Below are 19801 nucleotides of genomic sequence, written 5' to 3' on the forward strand. Positions count from 1 at the left end.
AGTGCCTGATGTACATACATGGCAACAAAACTTTTGATAAATCGAAAATGCAGGTTAACCAAAAACAAGTCAGATTAGATCAAAGAATCAACGTTTAAATTACCTAAAACTTATATTTCACCTGCTCCATGAAGGAAAAAAATCAAGTACCAGCATGCTAACGATGTATCTGATCCCGTGCATAGATAAATTTCAGAAAATGCTAATTGAAATTTACTAGTTAAAGCGGAAGCAGAAAAAGGAAAAAACTGAAGAGGTTTAAGCCATATGCAGAATGTCAGAAACCATCTGCAGAAACAATTTGCTGAAACAACTTTTGCATCTATGCCTACCTTTTCTCTTCAGGCAATGCTAACAATTGTTCATGCGTTTATGCGTTTGTTAGGGATGTCTCTGCCTTTAAGCACATTGAATGTTTTGACATTTTTCACAAATTTTTTAAGAAAATGATAAATATACTCTTTCCACATAATACTCATACGTTATTAATCTAAAATTTTACTAATTCCCAAGTTCTTCCTCTCTAACTGGAGCGGCTTGGATCTTCTTACATGGCCCTGTAGTTTGGACCCTACTTTTCGCAACTGCTGTTGCAGCTTTTGCACCATGTCTAACAACCCAATCGTGAACCGAAGGAGAAAGAGAGTAGCGAAGAGAAGGAGCAGAGGCTTTCTCTTATTTTTGTTTTTCTTTCGACTCGGTCAATAGGGCGGAAATGGAACGAGTGAAGTCCTCGAGCTTTCATCAGACGTTTGTGCCCCTTAGATTGGGAGACAAGGTCTCGTCCCCTAACCCACTCGTCACCTGAAGCAAGCCATTCTGCTCGTCCTTATCTCCCTCCGCCCCACCAACCTGCTCGCACTCATCACCTGCTCTCTCGTGGCGCGAAATGTTTTCGGGTAGGGTAATGGCGTAAAAAGCCGAATGAGGAAGCCGACCCAAACAGTAAATTTCAGCGCTGCGACACTGCACCGCAGGCTTGCCGCTGCGCCAAACGCAGCCTAATACTCCACATTTGGTAATTTTTTAAGTTTGTAGAGAATTTTTTGAGTTTGCATACAAGAAATCATTTAGAAACCCTGGTGGTATCTCTATGTACACTTCTTATAGTTCCTCATTCGAAAATATATTTTTTATGCTAAGTTGATGCAATCCCCATTTCTTGTTAACCACTGTTGGAAGAAGAATTTTGATTGTATTTAATTTGGCAACTGGTGCGAAAGTCCTTGATAGTCAATTCCACACGCTTGTGTGAAACCTTTAACAAGCTTGGTTTTGAATCTCTCAACATTCCCATCAAATTCACAATTTATGTTGAACAACCATTTACATACAACATGCTTCTTTTTCTGAGGAAGTTCAGTAAGATTCCATGCGCTATTATGCTTTAGTGCTTGAATATTTTCTTCCACTGCTTTCCTCCTTTCTACAATTTCAAGAGCCTTATGAATGAGTTTAAGAATATGCATACTATGAATGTTTGATATAAATGCTCTATAGCCCGAGGATAGCTTTCCATAAGCTAGATACTTTTGAATTAGGTATCTCAAGCAACTTTTCTTGTCATCAACACCAGAAGAGGAAGGGGATAACTTATGAGTACTAGAATTCTCCATCGAAATTTCATGTCAATGTGGACTTGGGTTGTGGTTGGAGCAGCTTGTCTTTTCAAGTTGCCTTCCACTTGCTTAAGATTTTTTTCCTTCTTGTGTACACACAATTCTTTTTGTGGATTTTAGTTTGGTTTGGTTGGATATCTTCAAAAGGAATAAGCGAGTTAGGTTAAAGAGTAGGTGAGTTTGCTGTGCGGTGTTATCATGTGCATCCCAAAATTGATGTAGGATTGATTTTAAAAAAATTGTGATATCCATGGAGTTGTAATATTTTCTAGTAAAAAAAGTGTATCACTTATATCTCTTTTTGTTGAAGGCATATCAAAGAAAAATATACTTGATAGATTTAGGCTTAAGTTTTGTATGGGTTGGGGAATGAATGTGAACAATGCACACCTAAAGATTTTATGTGGTAGAGTTGGAGAGTAAGTTTTGATGTGTGGATAGGTAACCCTCAAGACATGAAGTGGTGTTTTGAAATTAAGTACTCGACTAGATATTAAATTGATAAGGTATGTTGCATTAAGAACTGATTTCTCATAAAAAAATATTTTGAAACTTGATAAGTAATCATTATTGAGCGAGATTCCTCAATTAAATGTCCGTTCGTTCTCTATGCTATCTTATTTTTTTGTGGGGTATCAATACATGAACTCGCATGGATCATTTCATTTTTCAAAATATAGGATTCAAGGAGAGTTGAAATATTCCTTTGCTTTATCAATTTTTGAGGATCTGAATTTTGTTTTGAAATTTTTTGAATAATTTCATGAAAAGTTCGAAAGATTTGAGACGTTTCAGATATTTCTCTCATTACAAATACCCAAGTATTTCTAGTATGATTGTCAATAAATGAGAGAAACTTTCTAGCCCTACTTAAAGTTTTCACCTTTGGAGGTCCCCAAATTTCATCGTTGATACCAGAGAAAGGATGTGAGAGTTTATACTGAGTCATAGGATAACTATTTTTACCGTGTTTGGTAAGTTAACAAATCTCACATTGATAAAAATTAGGTTTTTATTGAAAAAAATATAATTTCAACTTTGCAAATTGTTTAAATTAGGATGAGCCAAACGATGACCTATTTTTCAATAGATATAGAATCAACACTAAAAATTTTTTAGGACATGACTGTGGGATTAGTTGTGTGTTTAGAGATATTTTTCATAAAAATTAGGTTTTTATTGAAAAAAATATAATTTTAACTTTGCAAATTGTTTAAATTAAGATGAGCCAAACGATGACCTGTTTTTCAATAGATGTAGAATCATCACTAAAAATTTTTTGGGACATGACTGTGGGATCAGTTGTGTGTTTAGAGATATTCTTTAACAGATATATGCCTTTATGCATTTTGCCATTCACCTTCTCCGATTCCATCATCTGAAATTCACATGAGTTTGCAAATTACTTAGTTATATATTTCATATCATGAGTAAGCTTTTTGATTGAAATTAAATTACAATCTAATTGTGGAACATTTAAGACAGATGAAAGAGTAATATTTTGAGAGAACTTCACATCTCCTTTCTCAATAATGTTTGAGTGTGCTCGGTTTACAAGTCTTACCGATCTTGATATAGAAGCCTCTTGATAGTTGAGTACAACATTGATGTCTCTGGTCATATGATCAAAGACTTCTGAATCTATGATCAAAGTTCTAAGTCTTTCATTTCTGCTAAGTTAAGAGAAAGATATATTACCTTGGTCAGTCACTAGGTTGGCATGCTGTTGTGAATCACCTCTAAAGATTTCAAGCTGTTTCTTTGTGAATGTTTCCTTCGATTCTTTGGATGTGGTATCAAAATTTATCTTTTCTTTTGATTCTTCCTTCCTTGCTCAGGTTTTTCGCTGTCTTTCCATGAAGTTTCCAACATCTGTCTTTGATGTGTCCAATCTTCTTGCAATAATCACACGTGAGACGATTCTTCTTGATGTTTGAGTCATGCGCAGAATTATGGGTGTATAAATCTAAACTTTCAGTGCTTGGTGAAACGCCATTTGAGGTCAGCATCAGCTTATTTCTACTCTCTTCTCTCATGACTTTAGAAAATGCTTCACAGAGGGATGGAGGTGGCTTTGTTCCAATGATCCTTCCTCTATTCTCATCCAATTTCCGAGTTTGCCCTACTAAGAATATGATAGTCCTCTTTTTCTTGATAATGCATTTAAGTGTTACGACATCTTGTGGACATTTCCAGTCAAACATATTTAATTGTAGTCAATATTTTGACGGAGAGTTGAAGTATTGGGTGACGCTTAGCTTTCATTGATGGAGGTCATGAAACTTGATTTCAATCTCAAACAACTATGCAGTGTTCTTGGTGGTAGAATATTTTTTTCTTGCAGCTCCCAAATTTCTTTGGTAGTTTTTTATAACAAAAAATTCTCACTTTAGCAGTCATTGAGTTGAATAACCAAGACATAACTATATAGTCTCGATTCTTTCATATGCAGTAGATGTGGTCAGTGATCTCAGGAACTGTTTCATCTACTGTGAGATAGTACTTTCCTTTTACCATTGATGCTCATAAACATGGATTGAGACCATGAAAGGTAGTTATGGTTGTTGAGCTTATAGTTTGTGGTAGAATTAGAGATTTCAGGAAGTCTAGATAGAATCCCCGATCTCTGACTCAGAATTGACCTCTAGAGTAGAATTTGACATCTTCATTCTGTACTTGGTCATATGTCTTATGGTAGCTTATTGTTAGAATTCTGGGAAGAAGAGGGAACTCTGGAAGCTGTTTTCTGAGAATGCAGGGTTTTGGCTGCTCGTGTCCATGCTGCAATCTCTTGAAGCCTGACAATAGGTAGTGAACTATGGACAGGAAGATACCTATGCATGCAGGGAACTGCAAGCAGGAACAGGATATTGCGGATCCGCATTTTACAACCATGTAGGAAACAATCGGGAACCCACACTAGGAACATCAGGAAGATACCAAGTATCTTTAGTAGAAGATGAAACAAGGGTTTGCAGAGGTCTCAGAACTCCACGATCCACGACTTTCCTTACTACTGAGCTATGTAGAGGTTTTGGCGGGAGATGAAACAGTGATTAGACAAGCTTACAGGGAAGTTGCTGCCCGCAGGAATGGTCTTGGAAGAACTCCGACACTGACAATTGCAAGAAGTTTGATGGAGGGCGTGCATGAAGACGTGGCTGTAGGGAGGATTCCAATGCTGGATGGCTTTTGGAGAGGCTCTAGCGGTTGAAAAAATGGTTCCAGGGTTTGTTCTTTAAAGCTTTGATACCATATGGAATTTACTTGGGGAGAAAAAATGCTTAATTGATTATTCACAAATAGGGTTGATATATATTGGGAAACAAATCACACCTTATTTACAAACTTATCAAACATATGTCAGCTAATTTAGGAATGAAATTAATTATGAATAAAGATGGAAAAAATATAAAATAGGAAGGAAATAAACCAATTTAAGGTTTCCTAAATATCTCATTCAAATCCTCCAAGATTTGGTGGTGTGGCCGGACCACTTGAGAGAAGTAAATATGGAAATGACCAAATCTTCTCAGATTTCCACAGTTTGATTTTATTGATATCAACTTTAATTAGTTTGAGTTTGTTCAAACAAATTTTGTTGGCTCGAGTTTGCTTGAGATCAAATCATACTGGACTTGAGATGGTCTTTGTTTTCTCAATTTTGGCCTGTCCATAGCTTAAAGTGGCTTTATTGCAAATCTGTTTTAGATTATTCTCATTTTAGAGTACCAATATGTGCTGGATGTGGGGTTAATTGATTTTACAATAACAAGGCAATGCACTGTGTTGGTTCTAGCCTTGTAATTAAAATGAAGGCTTGCTCATGGTCTGTTTTAGTTTTTCCGTGGTGCTAACCTTGTAATTAAAATGAAGGCGTACTCTTTGTCTATTCTAGTATAGTCGTATTATGAACGATTCAATCTCAGGCTGATCTTAACTTATTGCAAGTTAGAGTTAAGGCCATAAGATTTGATTTTGGTCTGTGCTGTGCTTCACTTGTATAAGCTTAAGTTGAAAATCTTGGAGCCTTGATCGTGAGTAGGCTTTTATTGGAGTAGAAAATGATCTGATTTTTTATTGCCTTTCTACCTAAGCCAAATCCTCAACCTATGAATGTAAGTGCATGCTTTTGCATGTTCATTCACGCTGCATTCTTAAAATTTGCATGCATTCATGCATATGTGTATTCATACATATATTGATCAAAATATGAGCTTAAAGATCTGATGTGCTTCTCATTTGTATGAGCGTGATATTAGCCATGCTTGTCTATTTAGACGGATGGTTTAAACCAATTATTTGCTAAACTTAGATTGTCCTAGAAAGCTTCGTTGTCCCTACATATGAGCTATAACTTTAATCAGATCTCCTAGAAAACTTTTGGTTGGCCTTATTCGATTTGATAAGCACTTTCGATGTCCAAGTGGAATTCACAGCCCTAGTTCAATTTGCTTTTCTTAAATGCTGGAATGAATTTATTATGCATTTAAATTTGTCAATTAAATTTAAGTACTCTTCAATTATTAGCCTTATTCGATTTCATAGATAGCTTCATTCTTTAACTGAAATTAACAGCCCTAATTTAGTCTGTTTTTCGTCAACGGTGGCATCGATTTATTTTCTTTTGAGCATTTTCTGATCAATGGAAGTACTGTTTCCTTGCAGAAATTAGATGAAGGTGCTGTGCATATTGTTTTCTCAAATTGCCTTGACAATTATATCAAATGGTGCAGCTATTTGCCTCTCCGTCCAGTTTGGAATAAGTAAGCGTATATAGAATGCAGCTTTTATATAAAATAAGCTTTTTAATGATTTCTGCAATTTTCCTTTAAATGAATTTTTTTTATAGCTTGGAGTCAGGTGGCAAGGAAAAGAAGCTTCTGTATCTTTGCTTGTATTTTTTGATTTGGGGAGAAGCTTCCAACATCCGATTTCTTCCAGAATGTTTGTGTTATATTTTTCATCATGTAAGTTGGTGCTCTTGAATTCTTTGGCTGTGTCTTTCTTTTGAAAAGATTTGAAATTTCTAATTTGTTTAAGTTTAGCAGAACTTTTGGCACGTTACCCTCTGCATGGAACATGGCCACATGCTGTTTGTGCTGTATCAATCATTTTTTTTTTGCATATTATTATTAAGGGAAAAATATATAGCAAATATGAATGCACCTCGTGCACCTTTATCTGCTTAGTTCAACAAGTCATGAAGCAGAACTGAATTTGGTCCAAAGAAATGCTGATTTAGAACTGGCACGAGCCACTTGGAACATGGAACTGTCTTACTCTTCTGTTATCTGGGTTTGAAATTGGCTAGTCACTCTATTACCAACAAGTTTAGTGTTCTCCGGATTTTATTTAACAGTCTTATCTCTTTTAACTTGGGACTCATGAAGTTGCTCTCATGCTGATGATACTTGCCTGAAAAACTTGTGAACTCCTTGAATACACTTACCTAAAGTACTTGTCATTCGTTTGGTTTTCTTGAAGATTTCATCCAATGGCATTTGTCTAGATAGTTCTCTTTTCCGCTTGAAGTCACCTTTGTTTTAATAAATTTATTTGACCTCCACATCTTATTTGATTGCGACAAGCTTAGTTCACATTTTTCTTTTTTTTGTAATTAGATCAACTTACCAACTATTTACCATCAACTTATTCTCTGCCTATCACTAGTGGGTTAGTGGTTTTATGCGAGCATGCAAGTTCATAGTGATAAGACAAAATCTCATAAAATCTCTCTTTTTCTTTGAATTTAATATGTTCTACTTGCCCTTTTGTGTTCAGAGGGGTTCCACTGAGTTCTTTGAACAATAATTTTCTGAGAGAGTTTTTGGACCTTTTCTTCTTCTTGCACCTTATTTCTTTAGTAAAGGCTTTGGCTTTTCTTCGAATGACAACTTTGGTACTCCATTTTTTGTGTAGCGAACAAGTAGTTTGTAGTAGGAACCAAAAAATGAATAGCTTTGATGATTGTGAGTGTTGATCACAATGAGTAATCTAATTAATTTATGCATCACTTTTGTGCAGTTGCAAGCATACCACCACTATATCTCCTTCCCCTCATGGATGAGATAATTGTGCCCATTAGGTACTGACTCCATCTAACTCCGAGGATAGCTAAAACGATTCTGTCTTTAGACGACGTGCCTTATCTCATAAGGATATACACGGATCGGTTGTCACACTTACTCTATTTACATTCTAGAGGTTTAGCCAACGCAAAATATTATGTTACTAGCACTAGATTTTACAACAGGTAGTTTGCTCTCATGGATTCTGTTGCTTATTTTGAGCAATTCGATCTTTACATTGTCAAAAACATGGTGAAATGCCTTTTGATCTTTACTACCGTCAATTATGCATCATTGTGGCAGTTTTCTTACCTTCTTGGAGAAAGTTTCATCTCCTTCGCTAATTTTTAGTGACAATGACATTGTTCTTGGGAGGAATTTAACTAGTTTGGAGGTGGTTGTAGAATAGCAAGGAAATGATAATATGCGAGATCGACGACGTTTAGTAGGGGATAAGAAGTGTTCGACGGCTGTCCGGGTTGAGAACAACAGAGAGAGCCATGAAATGCTGGCTCCAACAAGACATGGTAGCAAAGTGAGATCTGCCAAATGTTATTGAATAAGTTACAAGCACACCACTTGTAGAAAGAAAATGCATCACTCATTAGAGTAGAAATTAGAGAGTACAATATTTGAAATACATGAAACAAAGCAATAGTCTTCCGAACTAGGTCAAAACAATATGTATATACTACGACATAAATTAAAACCTAATTAAAAATAAAAAAAATTTAGGAAGAAGGATCGACATGGCTTGTACAACTCGAAATAGTGGGAAATTCCGACCATAACATTTCTATCGAGATAAAAACTAGTCATGTCTTGATTCCGCATTTACGGATTCAACATTCTGAGGTATAATGTGAGAGCTCCCGCGTCACTTACCTCGAGTGGGAGATGTTTTACCATCTTTTATTGAATCCCTCAGACCCCATTATCTTAGATTTTTTCCAACAAAACACATAAGGAGTTCCAAAGTTGTGGTTCACTAATGTCTAGCCATTTGTTTTTTAGTGCATCGTTGAACTAAACTGAAACTTAGTATCCATCTTACTGCCATCGTAAGTCTACCATTAAGTAATACTTGACAAAAAATTTGTGTGTTTAAAAGCCTAAAGGTGGACTTTATGTTGACTTGCATCGTAAGTCTGCCATTCCAAAAAAAAATAACAAAAAATAAAATTAGTAACAACTTGAAAAGAAAGTATCTATGCATGGTCAGTTGTTTCTATAAGCTGCCATACTAGCTAGAAGTTTGAAATATAAAAGAATCACAGTCAGAAATGTTGAAGTACAAATACTTAGGGTGCGTTTGTTTCGGCGTTTAGAACCGAGTTTCAAACTGAACCGTGATTTAAAGATGTCTGGCTCGTGTGCTTTTGTCGGCCCGATTTAGAACCTCTTTAGCCCCCTTTAGTATTCGTGACTGCGAGCCCTAGAGTGCGTCTTGCGGTTCGCAAGTAAAGGCTTCCGATTTGGCAGTTTGACCAATCGCGCCTTAGTGGAGTTCTTGCTTTCGCACCTGAGAGATCCCAACCTTCGCCCCCCTAGATTTGGCCAAAGCGTCTCCTTCACACTCGAGAGATCCCAACGAAGGTAAATTTTCTTCTCTTTTCTTTTGCCTTTGTTCCCTTTCTTGTTTCTCGTTCACACAGTCTTTTGCATCCAACCTGACAGTGCTAATGCACTATCTTTTTTGGGCTTCCAAAATGAACTTTGTAAGTTCTTATTTTCAACCTCATGTTTGTTGTAGTGGCATTAACTATGGATTTCCAAGTAATGATTTCTTCTCAAGTTCATCTGAAATGTTGATGCAATAGTTCTTTGCCATTTGATGCATGGAGTTTGTATCAGCTATTACTAATGGGTGAAGATTTTATGAGGAATTATTGCAGTAAAGGTGTATACAATCATTATTGCTGGTGTGATGCACAATGTGAGAGGATGAATCCAATATTTAATTGAAAGGCGGTATTCACTCTTCTTAAAGCAAGAAATCATCTTCATTGATTTCTGTTAGATGAGGTTTAATATATGATTGTGTTTGAACTTTAGTGAACGAGGAATAGGATTTGCTTCCTCTCACGTGGGATATTACATATATTGAAAATACTTATGAAATCTAGATAATATATACTGAGAGGTATTACATATATTAGTCCACAAGCAACACTTTTAAAACTGTATTTTTCAGACAGATCAATTACTTTTAAAACACTAGCTTTTGAACAACTGATTTTCCATAGCAGCTTCTGAATTGAGCTTTAGTACTGCCACAACCAAAACAAACACACCTTTAAAGAAGAGCAAGAATCTAAATGTAAAGAAATCCATTTTAATGTTCTAGTAACAATGTCAAAACATGGCTATATTCTAAGGATTTAAGAAGAAAGTAACAAAGTAAAAGACTTAAACTTGCTATATATGTGATCGGAGCACTTCACATTTCCTAAATAAAGGTTCTATTCTCCACTTTGAAGCATGTTTTTATGCTAACCTATGTTTAAGTGAAGTTAGTCACTTCTGATTTTGGTCTCCTCTAAAAGATGCTCTTTAACATGCTTTTGATGGCCCATGTTTTAGTATTTTCTATTTATATCTTACGTCCTTTATTATCGATGTATATTGGTCTCCTAATTTAATTTATATGGACATCTTTTTTGTAATTTTTTTTTTTACGTGCATACTGAGCTAATCTTTTTTGTAATATGGAGATCAAAACCATTCTGTTGTCTGTTGTGTGTCTTGCTTCTTTGGGTGAACTTGTATCTAAAATTTTCTCCTCTAAACATTAACTCAAAAACTTGCCAGATTGCAGTGTCTTTTGAGAGGTCCACATAATCATCTAGATGGCTTTTTTTCCAATCAAATTTAATGTGGTACATGTACTTGAAGCTTAAGAAACTTCTATAGTCATTGATTGTGTTTTTGATGAAATGTTGAGCCTCTTTCCTGGTTGATTTCCAGTTATTAGTAGCTGGTTTAGAATCTTTTGTGAGTTTTCCACTCGTCTTTTGAAGTATCACCATCAAATACTTTTTGAATATTTAGGACTGTAAGCTTTAGCCTAGCATAAACTGTTCCTCTTGTCTTACATGCTCTTAACTAAACGTTGTATTCCCATTATATTAAATATCTTGCTGATGCCCTCGTTAGCTTTTTGCATTTTTATATTGCTTTCTTGCTTATGCCCACTTCATTTATTGCACAGATGGCAAGAGAATTAGAAGAAATTCTGCGTGCACAGATCGCTGAGCCTGCAAATAGTTGTAAGTCAGAGAGTGGAGCATCTTTCCTTGATCAAGTTATTTCTCCTCTATATGATGTCATCGCAGCGGTTAGTTTTCTCTCTAACTTGCTCTCAGTTCTCACACATATGTAACTATTAATGGCTTCAAGGTTAGCATGTATTGACACACCATTTTTAGCTTTTGCTAAAAGGCTCTTATAAGAACATTAAAAAAAAACATAATTGCTATATAAATCAAGTAATGCTATTAACATTCACCTTTGGATACTTTTATTATTTTTGATACCTGGTTTCATATTGTGGAGTTTTGTGTGTACGGCATGATTTTAAGCTTTTGCTTTGTGGGATTAGTAAGTTCTGGACTTACGTGCTGTTGGTGGGGGTGGTGATTGTAATATTAGTCAGCTTCTAAATTGAACAAGACAAAAGAGGACAAAAGGTTATTGGTAATTATAATGTATCTAAAAGATAAAGTTGTCATTGCCCAACTTTGATTTAATGACCATAGGTCCCTCATTATGGGTAGTTGCATGTATGATGATAGTTTCCTATTTTATGAGCATATTTTTGTTACTTCAAAATGCACAAAATCTCAGCATCTTGTTAACCCTCACATCAACATTAGGCTTATATGAACTATTTGCGTTGGTTTTATGAAAGAAATTTGTTATCACTGAATGCTCTAATTGAACCACTTATTTCAGGAAGCAGCAAATAATGACAATGGGCAGGCTGCCCACTCTGCTTGGAGAAACTATGATGATTTTAATGAGTACTTCTGGTAAGCCAGCGGTGAAAATCCTTGGGATTTTTTTGCTTGTTTGCTTTCTCCATATTTGTAGCATTTTTGGTTCTTTTGCTGGTGTATTTTCATCAATAACGTGTTTATTTGGCATGATAATATTAACTTCTGTTTCTTCATCTTCTAAGGCTTATCATTTTTTGCTTCAATTCGTTTTTCAATTCATAGGTCCCTTCAGTGCATCCAGCTTGGTTGGCCATGGCGCTTGGGTTCGCCATTTTTCTTAAAGCCTGATAGAAGGGCTAAGGTATGTTCGCGTTGATAGTAATCATGGTTTTTTATTTTTATTGCTAATTAATGATGCGATTTTTGCTCTTCTTGTATTGATGAGGTACTGTTGACTCTAATCAATTGCTAACTCTTGATTCTAACCATACTAGTAATAAATTTTAGGTTGTTCAATGAAATATTCTCCCTAAAGCTCTTTTAATCATCTACATTCACATGTATATTTTTAATTGTCTTTTGATATTGTGTCAAATGCGAAGATTGCCTGGCTTGATGTTGCTAGGGTTGTCAAATTGCTGTAATGAAATAAATTGAGCGAACAATACTTTAATGTTCTATTAGTTTCCAAGAGTAAATCTGTGGTGCCATTCCTAAATATTTACATTTGATGGAAGCAAGTATGCCTTTTGGCTACATACCACAATTCCTATGTGTTTACATATCTAACACATAAACATTCATATTTACATGTATAACACTTAAATCTTTAATATCACATAACAATTCCTTTTTAAAGTGAAGTACACTTTTTCTTGCATAGTTTTATGACATCTAAGGTGATATAAGTGTCAATATCAAACTTTGGGGTGTTAGATATGTAAATACATGAGAATTGTGTGGTATGTATGTAAATTCCCCTACTAGATATTGTTGTTTCTTGATCTTGGCTGCATCTCTTTTTCCAATGTCTTTTATTATCTGTTCCCAATATATTTTCTTCTGATCTCCTTTCCCTTCCAAAGCTAGTGCTTCTAAATCGATGCCTCTCTCTCCTCTGTGATTTATTGATATGTCTTTGTTGGCCTAGGAACCACATAGTTAGCTTGTTGCGATATCTTTGCAAAATGATGTTAGGTTTTTGTTTGCGCTTCCAATGAGAATACTTGGGGACTAGATGGTTTTTTTTTAAAGAATTGATCATGGAAGCAAATCCTACAATCTGATATTTTTTCACTCTTCTTCTTTCCTGAGTTTTTGATTGCTTAAGAGAACGCATCCTTTTCTTTTGAGCTTCCTTATTATACAAGAGGGCTCATGTGTAGTTTTCTTTGAGGTAGATGCGTTTTTTTATATATTTTAATATGATTTCCCTTGATGGTAGGCTAGGTTTTATTTGATTTGGGGTTTTATGGGCACATACTTTCTTATTTAATTATTCTCTTTTGCTCACAGAAGAATGCTATCAATTAAGCAGATTGCTCATGCTCTAACTTAGACATATTTTTTGTTTGTTCATGGGAGAGCTTAGGGAAATCACATAACCATCAGTTTTTAATGAATTCAGTTTGTTTTGGAGGCACATCCAAGACAGTTGTTTGATCATTAAATTTGGTTCTGATTAATGGGCTTTTTAACATGGAACTAGCCTAAGCTTAGTTTGGTTTGAACTTACATCTATTGGAATTCCTATGAATGACGCATGCTTTTATGTGCTTGCCTACTTTGTGCTGACATTGATTAATTTCGATGGAGCTTGTATTTATTGGAGTGCTTATAAGTGGGATTTACAATTTTAAGGATGAGGAAGTTGATTAATTTGTTTTTTTTTCTTTTTCTTATAGTCATAGTGACATGATTAATTAAATTGATTATATTGATCCCATTAATTGATGTATTGTTTATACTTATTGGAAGGTTCATAAGTAGAACTTAAACCTCGAGGATGAGGTAGTCCTAAGAAGAAAACTTTTCTTGCAACTATTATTTTGAAATTTGTTAGGGATTTCAGTGCTTATAGTTCTACTTCTTAGAGGTCTATAGAAACTAGAATCTAGAACTTAAGGAAATTGAGTTACTTTTTTTTACTATGGCTTTTAAATGACGAAATAATGCTGGGTCTTTTGTTCTTGTATCATGGATGCTTGAATAATTTGCTTATAACCTTGCCTTCTAGGCTAGACAACCAAATGGCAGACCTGACAAATTTGCCTTATAGGAAAGAAGACTCGAATGTTGGGATTATTTGTGATAGCCCAAGCTTATTTTGGTTGGAGCTTACATCTATTGGAATTCCTAAGAATGAAGCATGCTTTAATGTTCTTGCCTACTTTATGTTGACATTGATTAATTGCGATCGAGGTTTTATTCATTGGAATGCTTATAAGTGGGATTTACAATTTTACTGATGAGGATGTTGAGTAATTTGTTTTATTTCCTTTTCTTATATTCATTATTACTTGATTAATTAAATTGATTATATTTATCCCCTTAATTGATGTATTTCTTATACCTATTGGAAGGTTTATAAGTAGAACTTAAACCTCGAGGATGAGGTATTCCCAAGAAGAGAACTTTTTTTGCAACTATTATTTTGAATTTTGTTAGAGATTTTAGTGCTTCTAATTCTACTTCTTAGAATTCTAGTGAAACTAGAATCTAGAATTAAAGAAAATTGACGTAATGTTTTTTAATATGGCTTTAAAATGACCAAGTAATGCTGGTCTTTTGTTTTTGCATCTTGGATGCTTGAATAGTTGGCTTATAACCTCGCTTTCTTGCCTAGACAACCCAAATGGCAGAGCTTACAAACTTGCCTTGTAGACAGGAAGACTAGAATGGTGGGATTATTTGTAGTAGCTTAGATGTATTTATTTCTTCTGTTATTTAAGCCACCGAACTTTCTAAGTTTTGAATGGGCTCTTCTTTGTTATCACTAACGTTGAACAATCAGATGGAGCATTTACTGATATCAACATGTTTGTTGATATTTGTTGAATTGGTTAAATTTCATTCCCTTTGTTTTTACAAAATTTGGTGCAAGTTGAGATGAATTTTACAGATTTGCATGATTTGTTTGTATGATTAATGTTCTTATCAAGTCCTTCTGTGGGTAAAATGCATGTTTATGCTCTCTTTAATTCCTTTTCACTGCAGAAACTATAAGGGATCCCATATCTTGTTATCATGGCATCTAGCATGGAACTCACTTAACAAATGCATTGCCTTCTTCTTGATGCTTGCTGGAAAACCTCTAAGCCTGTCGCAATTGCTAAGAAGGAAATGTAAAAAATAGGTTAGGAGAGGAATAATTCCCTTGATTTATTCACATGTAGGATGCGTATATATTGGGAAAATAATCCCTCATAATTTACAAACTTACCAAATATTTCTAAATTAAGAAATGAAATAATTCTGAAATAAAAAATAAAATACCATAGAATAGGAAGGGAATAAACTAATCGAGGGTTTTCTAAGTTGTCCCAATCAAATCTTCAAAGATCTTCTTAGATTTCGTCTAAGAGCTTCTCAAATTTTCTCTAGGATCTTCTTAGATTTCCACACTGCCCCTCAAGTTGGGTCGTAGATGGTGTAGAGACCAAGGTGAGATTGAATTAGAAGGTGCTTAATGGAAGAGCTTTGGTGAAGACATCAACAACTTACTGATATATCGAGATGTTAGCTTAGGTGTATAATTCTCTCATTATCCTTTTCATGTATGAAATATCTATCAATTTCAATATGTTTGGTCCTATCATGATCACAAGATTCTTGACAATACTGATAGTTGCTTAACTATCACAAAGCCTTTGTATAGGTCTATTGGAGGCACATCCCAGTTTCCTTAACAATTTTTGAATCTAGATCTCTTCACAGATTATTAAGGAAAGTGCCTTATACTCTCATTCTACATTGCTTTTAAAAATAACCGCTTGCTTCTTCTTTATTTCACCAGATTTTTTCATACATATGAGTAGTAAACTGTGGGGAACCTTCTGTCAGTGAGTTTCTCAACCCAACTAGCATCAATATAGATTTCACCTCTCTGTTCCTGATTTTCTCATAAATTAATCTATAATGAAGTGTCTTCTCAAGAAACCTCAATTTTATACACCATCTCCAATCCTGATTTTCTCATAAATTAATCTATAATGAAGTGTGTTCTCAAGAAACCTCAATTTTATACACCATCGCCAATTGCTCTTCACTTGGGTTATTCATGTGTTAGCTCACAATACTGATAAAGTATACAATATCTGACCTCGTACCTAATAGGTGAATGAGTTTTCCTACAAATCTTTGATATATTCCCTTATCCACATAGAAGCTTTATTCTCCCCTCTTTGACTTCTGATTGGAATCTATTGGAGTATTAGCAGGCTTACATCCAATTATCCCTGTCTTCTTTAGTAGATGTAAGCTGCATTTTCTTTGTGATATAACAATGCGTTTCTTGAACCTTGCTACCCCACATACCTAGAAAATATCTCATGGTTCGTAGGTCCTTGATTTTAAACTCTGTGTCAACACTTTTTTGACTTTAAGAATTTTTTTTTCATCACCACCAACTCAAATCATATCATTCACACATACTTTTAGTGTAACAATTTTCTCTCTGAGCGTGATTTACAAACAAAGTAGGATCAGCTTGGTTTTGAGAATACCCATTAGATTTCATAGTTTTAATGAATATATCAAACCACACCCTTGATGATTGCTGAAGCCCACAGAGAAACTTCTTTAGTTTGCTTCAAGCACTGGCGTTATCTTCATACACTTCTTCCAAAACTTCTTTTTGGAAGACAGATTTATGTCAAGTTGATGTAATTCCCATTCCTTATTCAATATTATTGAAAGGAAAATTCTAATAGTCTTAAGTTTGCCAACTTGTACGAAGGTCTCTTGATAATCGACGCTATATGGTTGAGTGAAAACTTTGGCAACATGTCTGTCTTTGAGTCTCTCAATACTTTCATCAGCTTTGTATTTGTTGTAGAACATTCATTTGCATCCAACGAGCTTCTTATCTCACGGGGGTTTAATAAGAATCCATGTACTATTATGCTTTAATGTTTGAATTTCCTCTTCGATTGCTTTCTTCCATTTTGGATTTTCAAGAAATTAATGATGAATTTAGGAATCCGCATACCATCAAGACTAGAAACAAAAGCTTTAGGATGAGGATAGCTTCCCATAAGCTACATATTCCCAAATTGAATATCTAATGAGGTTTTCTTTGTCACCAACATCAAAAGAGTAAGGAGAGGAGTCATGAGTACTATTAGATTATAACGACTATTCCGAGCAGTTATTACTTATTATTTGCTCTTATTCCTTAATTATGTAATTCCTATTTTGCATTATTCTATTTTATTTTCTTTACTAGTTGTTTTTATTTGTTTTTATTTCTTTCCTTTATTATGTCTATTATTTTGAAATATCCCTTCTCCTATCAATAATATTTGTGCTGGTCTATTCCAAATCTCAACATGGTATCAAAGTATAATCCTAAATCCTTCAGCCACCAGCCTCCTCTGCTGATTCCAGCAGCCGGGTACCTCCTAGCCGCCGACCACCTTTGCTGGTTATAGCAGCCGCAAGATCCAACCGTTGGTTCGTTTCTGCAGCAATTGCAATTGTTATGGGTTCCTATTGGTCCAATAGCCACAAGGTTCTGTACCTCCTAGCCGCCGACCACCTTTGCTGGTTATAACAGCTGCAAGATCCAACAGTTGGTTCGTTTCTGCAGCAATTGCAATTGTTATGAGTTCCTATTGGTCCAATATCCACAAGGTTCCGCTGTTCTAATAGGTGCAAAATCTTGATCTTGCCACCACCCATTCTGCAAACCCTTCTGCAGTAGCCGCAAGGCTTTGTTCCCTCCTTTGCTAATTTCATGCAGTCCTCTGTTGTAACCATACCAGAGTTCATCGATGGCTTAGAACCTCAACATCTCCTTTGGCTCAGTCGGAATTATGACAGATTCCTCCTCTGAACCACCCTTCAGAAGGTGAGGATCAAATCCAATTTCCGCTCCTTTGCAGACTTGAGGATTGGAAACCAACATGAGTTTCTTAATTACAACCCTTAAATTGAGAGACAATAACTCTATCCAATGGTCTCGAGCGGTGTCTTTGTTCATAAAAAAAATATAGCAAGTTTGGTTACCTCACAGGGTGCTCACGAAGACAAATCCGGCTTATGGATTTTAGGAAGTGGAGAACTCTATGTTCATGTCATGGCTGATCAACTCCATGGAGAACTCAATTGGTTGTTCATACATGTTTCTACCTACTGTTAGTGCCCGTGCCCTTAGACAGCTGTCCGTGATTCTTACTCGGATGTCGAAAATTTCGGCCAATTTATGAGGTATATAAGATCTGCGAGGCAAAATAGGGGCCAAGGATTATGAACCAGTATTATAATGATCTTGTTGCATTATGAATGGAACACGACATGTACTATGACTATACATGGGATTCTCCATCTTCCAGATGATTGTAGAAAATGACCGTATGTTTCAATTCTTGGTTGGTCTTAGCAAAGACCATGACGAAGTCTGATGCCGTATTCTTAGTCGGGATCCTCTTTTTTTTTGCTTGCGTTGCTTTAATCGTGATTCGTTGGAAGAAAGCAGGAGACTTGTTATGCTCGACACTTCTACTCCTTCAACCGAATCATCTGCCTTAATCTCAAAGAGTACTCAACCCTTGTCCATGCCACCCTGGACCGGTTATCGCACGTGTGATTACTGTCACAAACACAACCACACTTGAGACAAGTGTTGGAAACTTTATGGTAAGCCTGCATAAAAACCTTCGACCAAATCCTCTGCTGCCAAGGAACTCACGACGACGATGGAACTAGGCACGGCTTAACTGAGTCTTACTCGGAACATCCTAGAATCCTCCAAATCCCTAAATAATCAGATGGAGCAATTGATCAAGCTTATTGGAGCCAATCAAGTTTCTGCAGGTTCATCGACCTCTCACGTTCGACAAGGTCCTCTTTCTATGTCTCTCACAGTTTATTTCTCTAGTCCGTGGATTGTGGATTGATTCATGCTCCACGGATCACGTGACTTGCTGCTCTTAAGTTTTATCGACTTACGATCCATGCTTTAGAGAGAATATTGTCTGGATTATCGATGGAACCGGTAGCCCCTTTACTTGTAAAGGGTCTGTTGTTTAACGATGGAGTTTATATTACATGTTCTCTGATTGCAATGTATCTTATTTTCTGTTAGTAAGTTGACAAGTGATATCAACTGCGTTGCTAATTTTTTTCTGTTGGTTGTGTTTTTCAGGATCGTCGTTTTGGGATGTTCTCTGATTGCAATGTATCTTATTTTCTGTTAGCGAGTTGACAAGTGATATCAACTGCGTTGCTAATTTTCTTCTGTTCGTTGTGTTTTTCAGGATCGTCGTTTTGGGTGGATGATTATAACTGTTAAGAGGGTAGCCAAACACTACTAGTTACAAGAGGAGAATATGGAGAGTGAAAAAATAACACTAAAAACTTGTAACATTTCTCGAGTCATTTAATGTCCCATTATATTGTTACATTTGTCGTTTAGGGCATCCTAGTTTTCAATATTTATAAAATTTATATCCGGTGATTATTTCTAATAAAAATCTCTATAACTTCAATTGTGAGACATGTTGGGTAGTCAAACATCAACGAGCCCGTTACTCACCTCACACTTACACATCTTCCACTCTTTTATCTGTCATGCACAGTAACATATGGGGTTCTTCTCGTACTCCCAGCTACACCAATAAATAGTGGTTCTTGACCTTAATTGATGACCACACTCAAATAACATGGATCTACATTTTAAAAGAAAAATCAGAAGTCGCTGCAACCTTTCAAAACTTCTTCTTTTTTGTCTGAACTTAATGCAAAACTCCTATTCTGGTCCTCCAGACCGATAATAGTCGTGAATTTTTCAACTCTATTTTGAGTGAACATTTGGTTAGTAAAGGCAGGCTGCACCATAGTTCTTGCACGAACACTTCTCAACAAAATGGGGTAGCCGAAGGTAAAAATCGTCACCTCCTCGATGTTGCTCGCTCAATTATGTTTCAATCCAATGTCTCGAAATGGTTTCGAA

At 35.6% G+C, this 19801-nt stretch overlaps 1 protein-coding gene across 2 annotated transcripts in view; it reads left to right on the forward strand.

The window, feature by feature from the left end:
- The window catches only part of LOC110024346 (callose synthase 9-like), a gene marked incomplete at its 3' end in the record, with an annotated part of 106328 nt that overhangs the window by 55359 nt on the left and 31168 nt on the right, over positions 1-19801 (forward strand). For both annotated transcript variants that reach the window (XM_020724251.1, XM_020724252.1), the window contains 5 exon segments: positions 6288-6385; positions 6472-6589; positions 10902-11027; positions 11645-11721; positions 11911-11989. In XM_020724251.1, coding sequence (XP_020579910.1) covers positions 6288-6385; positions 6472-6589; positions 10902-11027; positions 11645-11721; positions 11911-11989 — 498 coding nt within the window.

This window comes from Phalaenopsis equestris, unplaced genomic scaffold (assembly GCF_001263595.1).
Source record: "Phalaenopsis equestris unplaced genomic scaffold, ASM126359v1 Scaffold000254, whole genome shotgun sequence".
Lineage (NCBI taxonomy): Eukaryota > Viridiplantae > Streptophyta > Magnoliopsida > Asparagales > Orchidaceae > Phalaenopsis > Phalaenopsis equestris.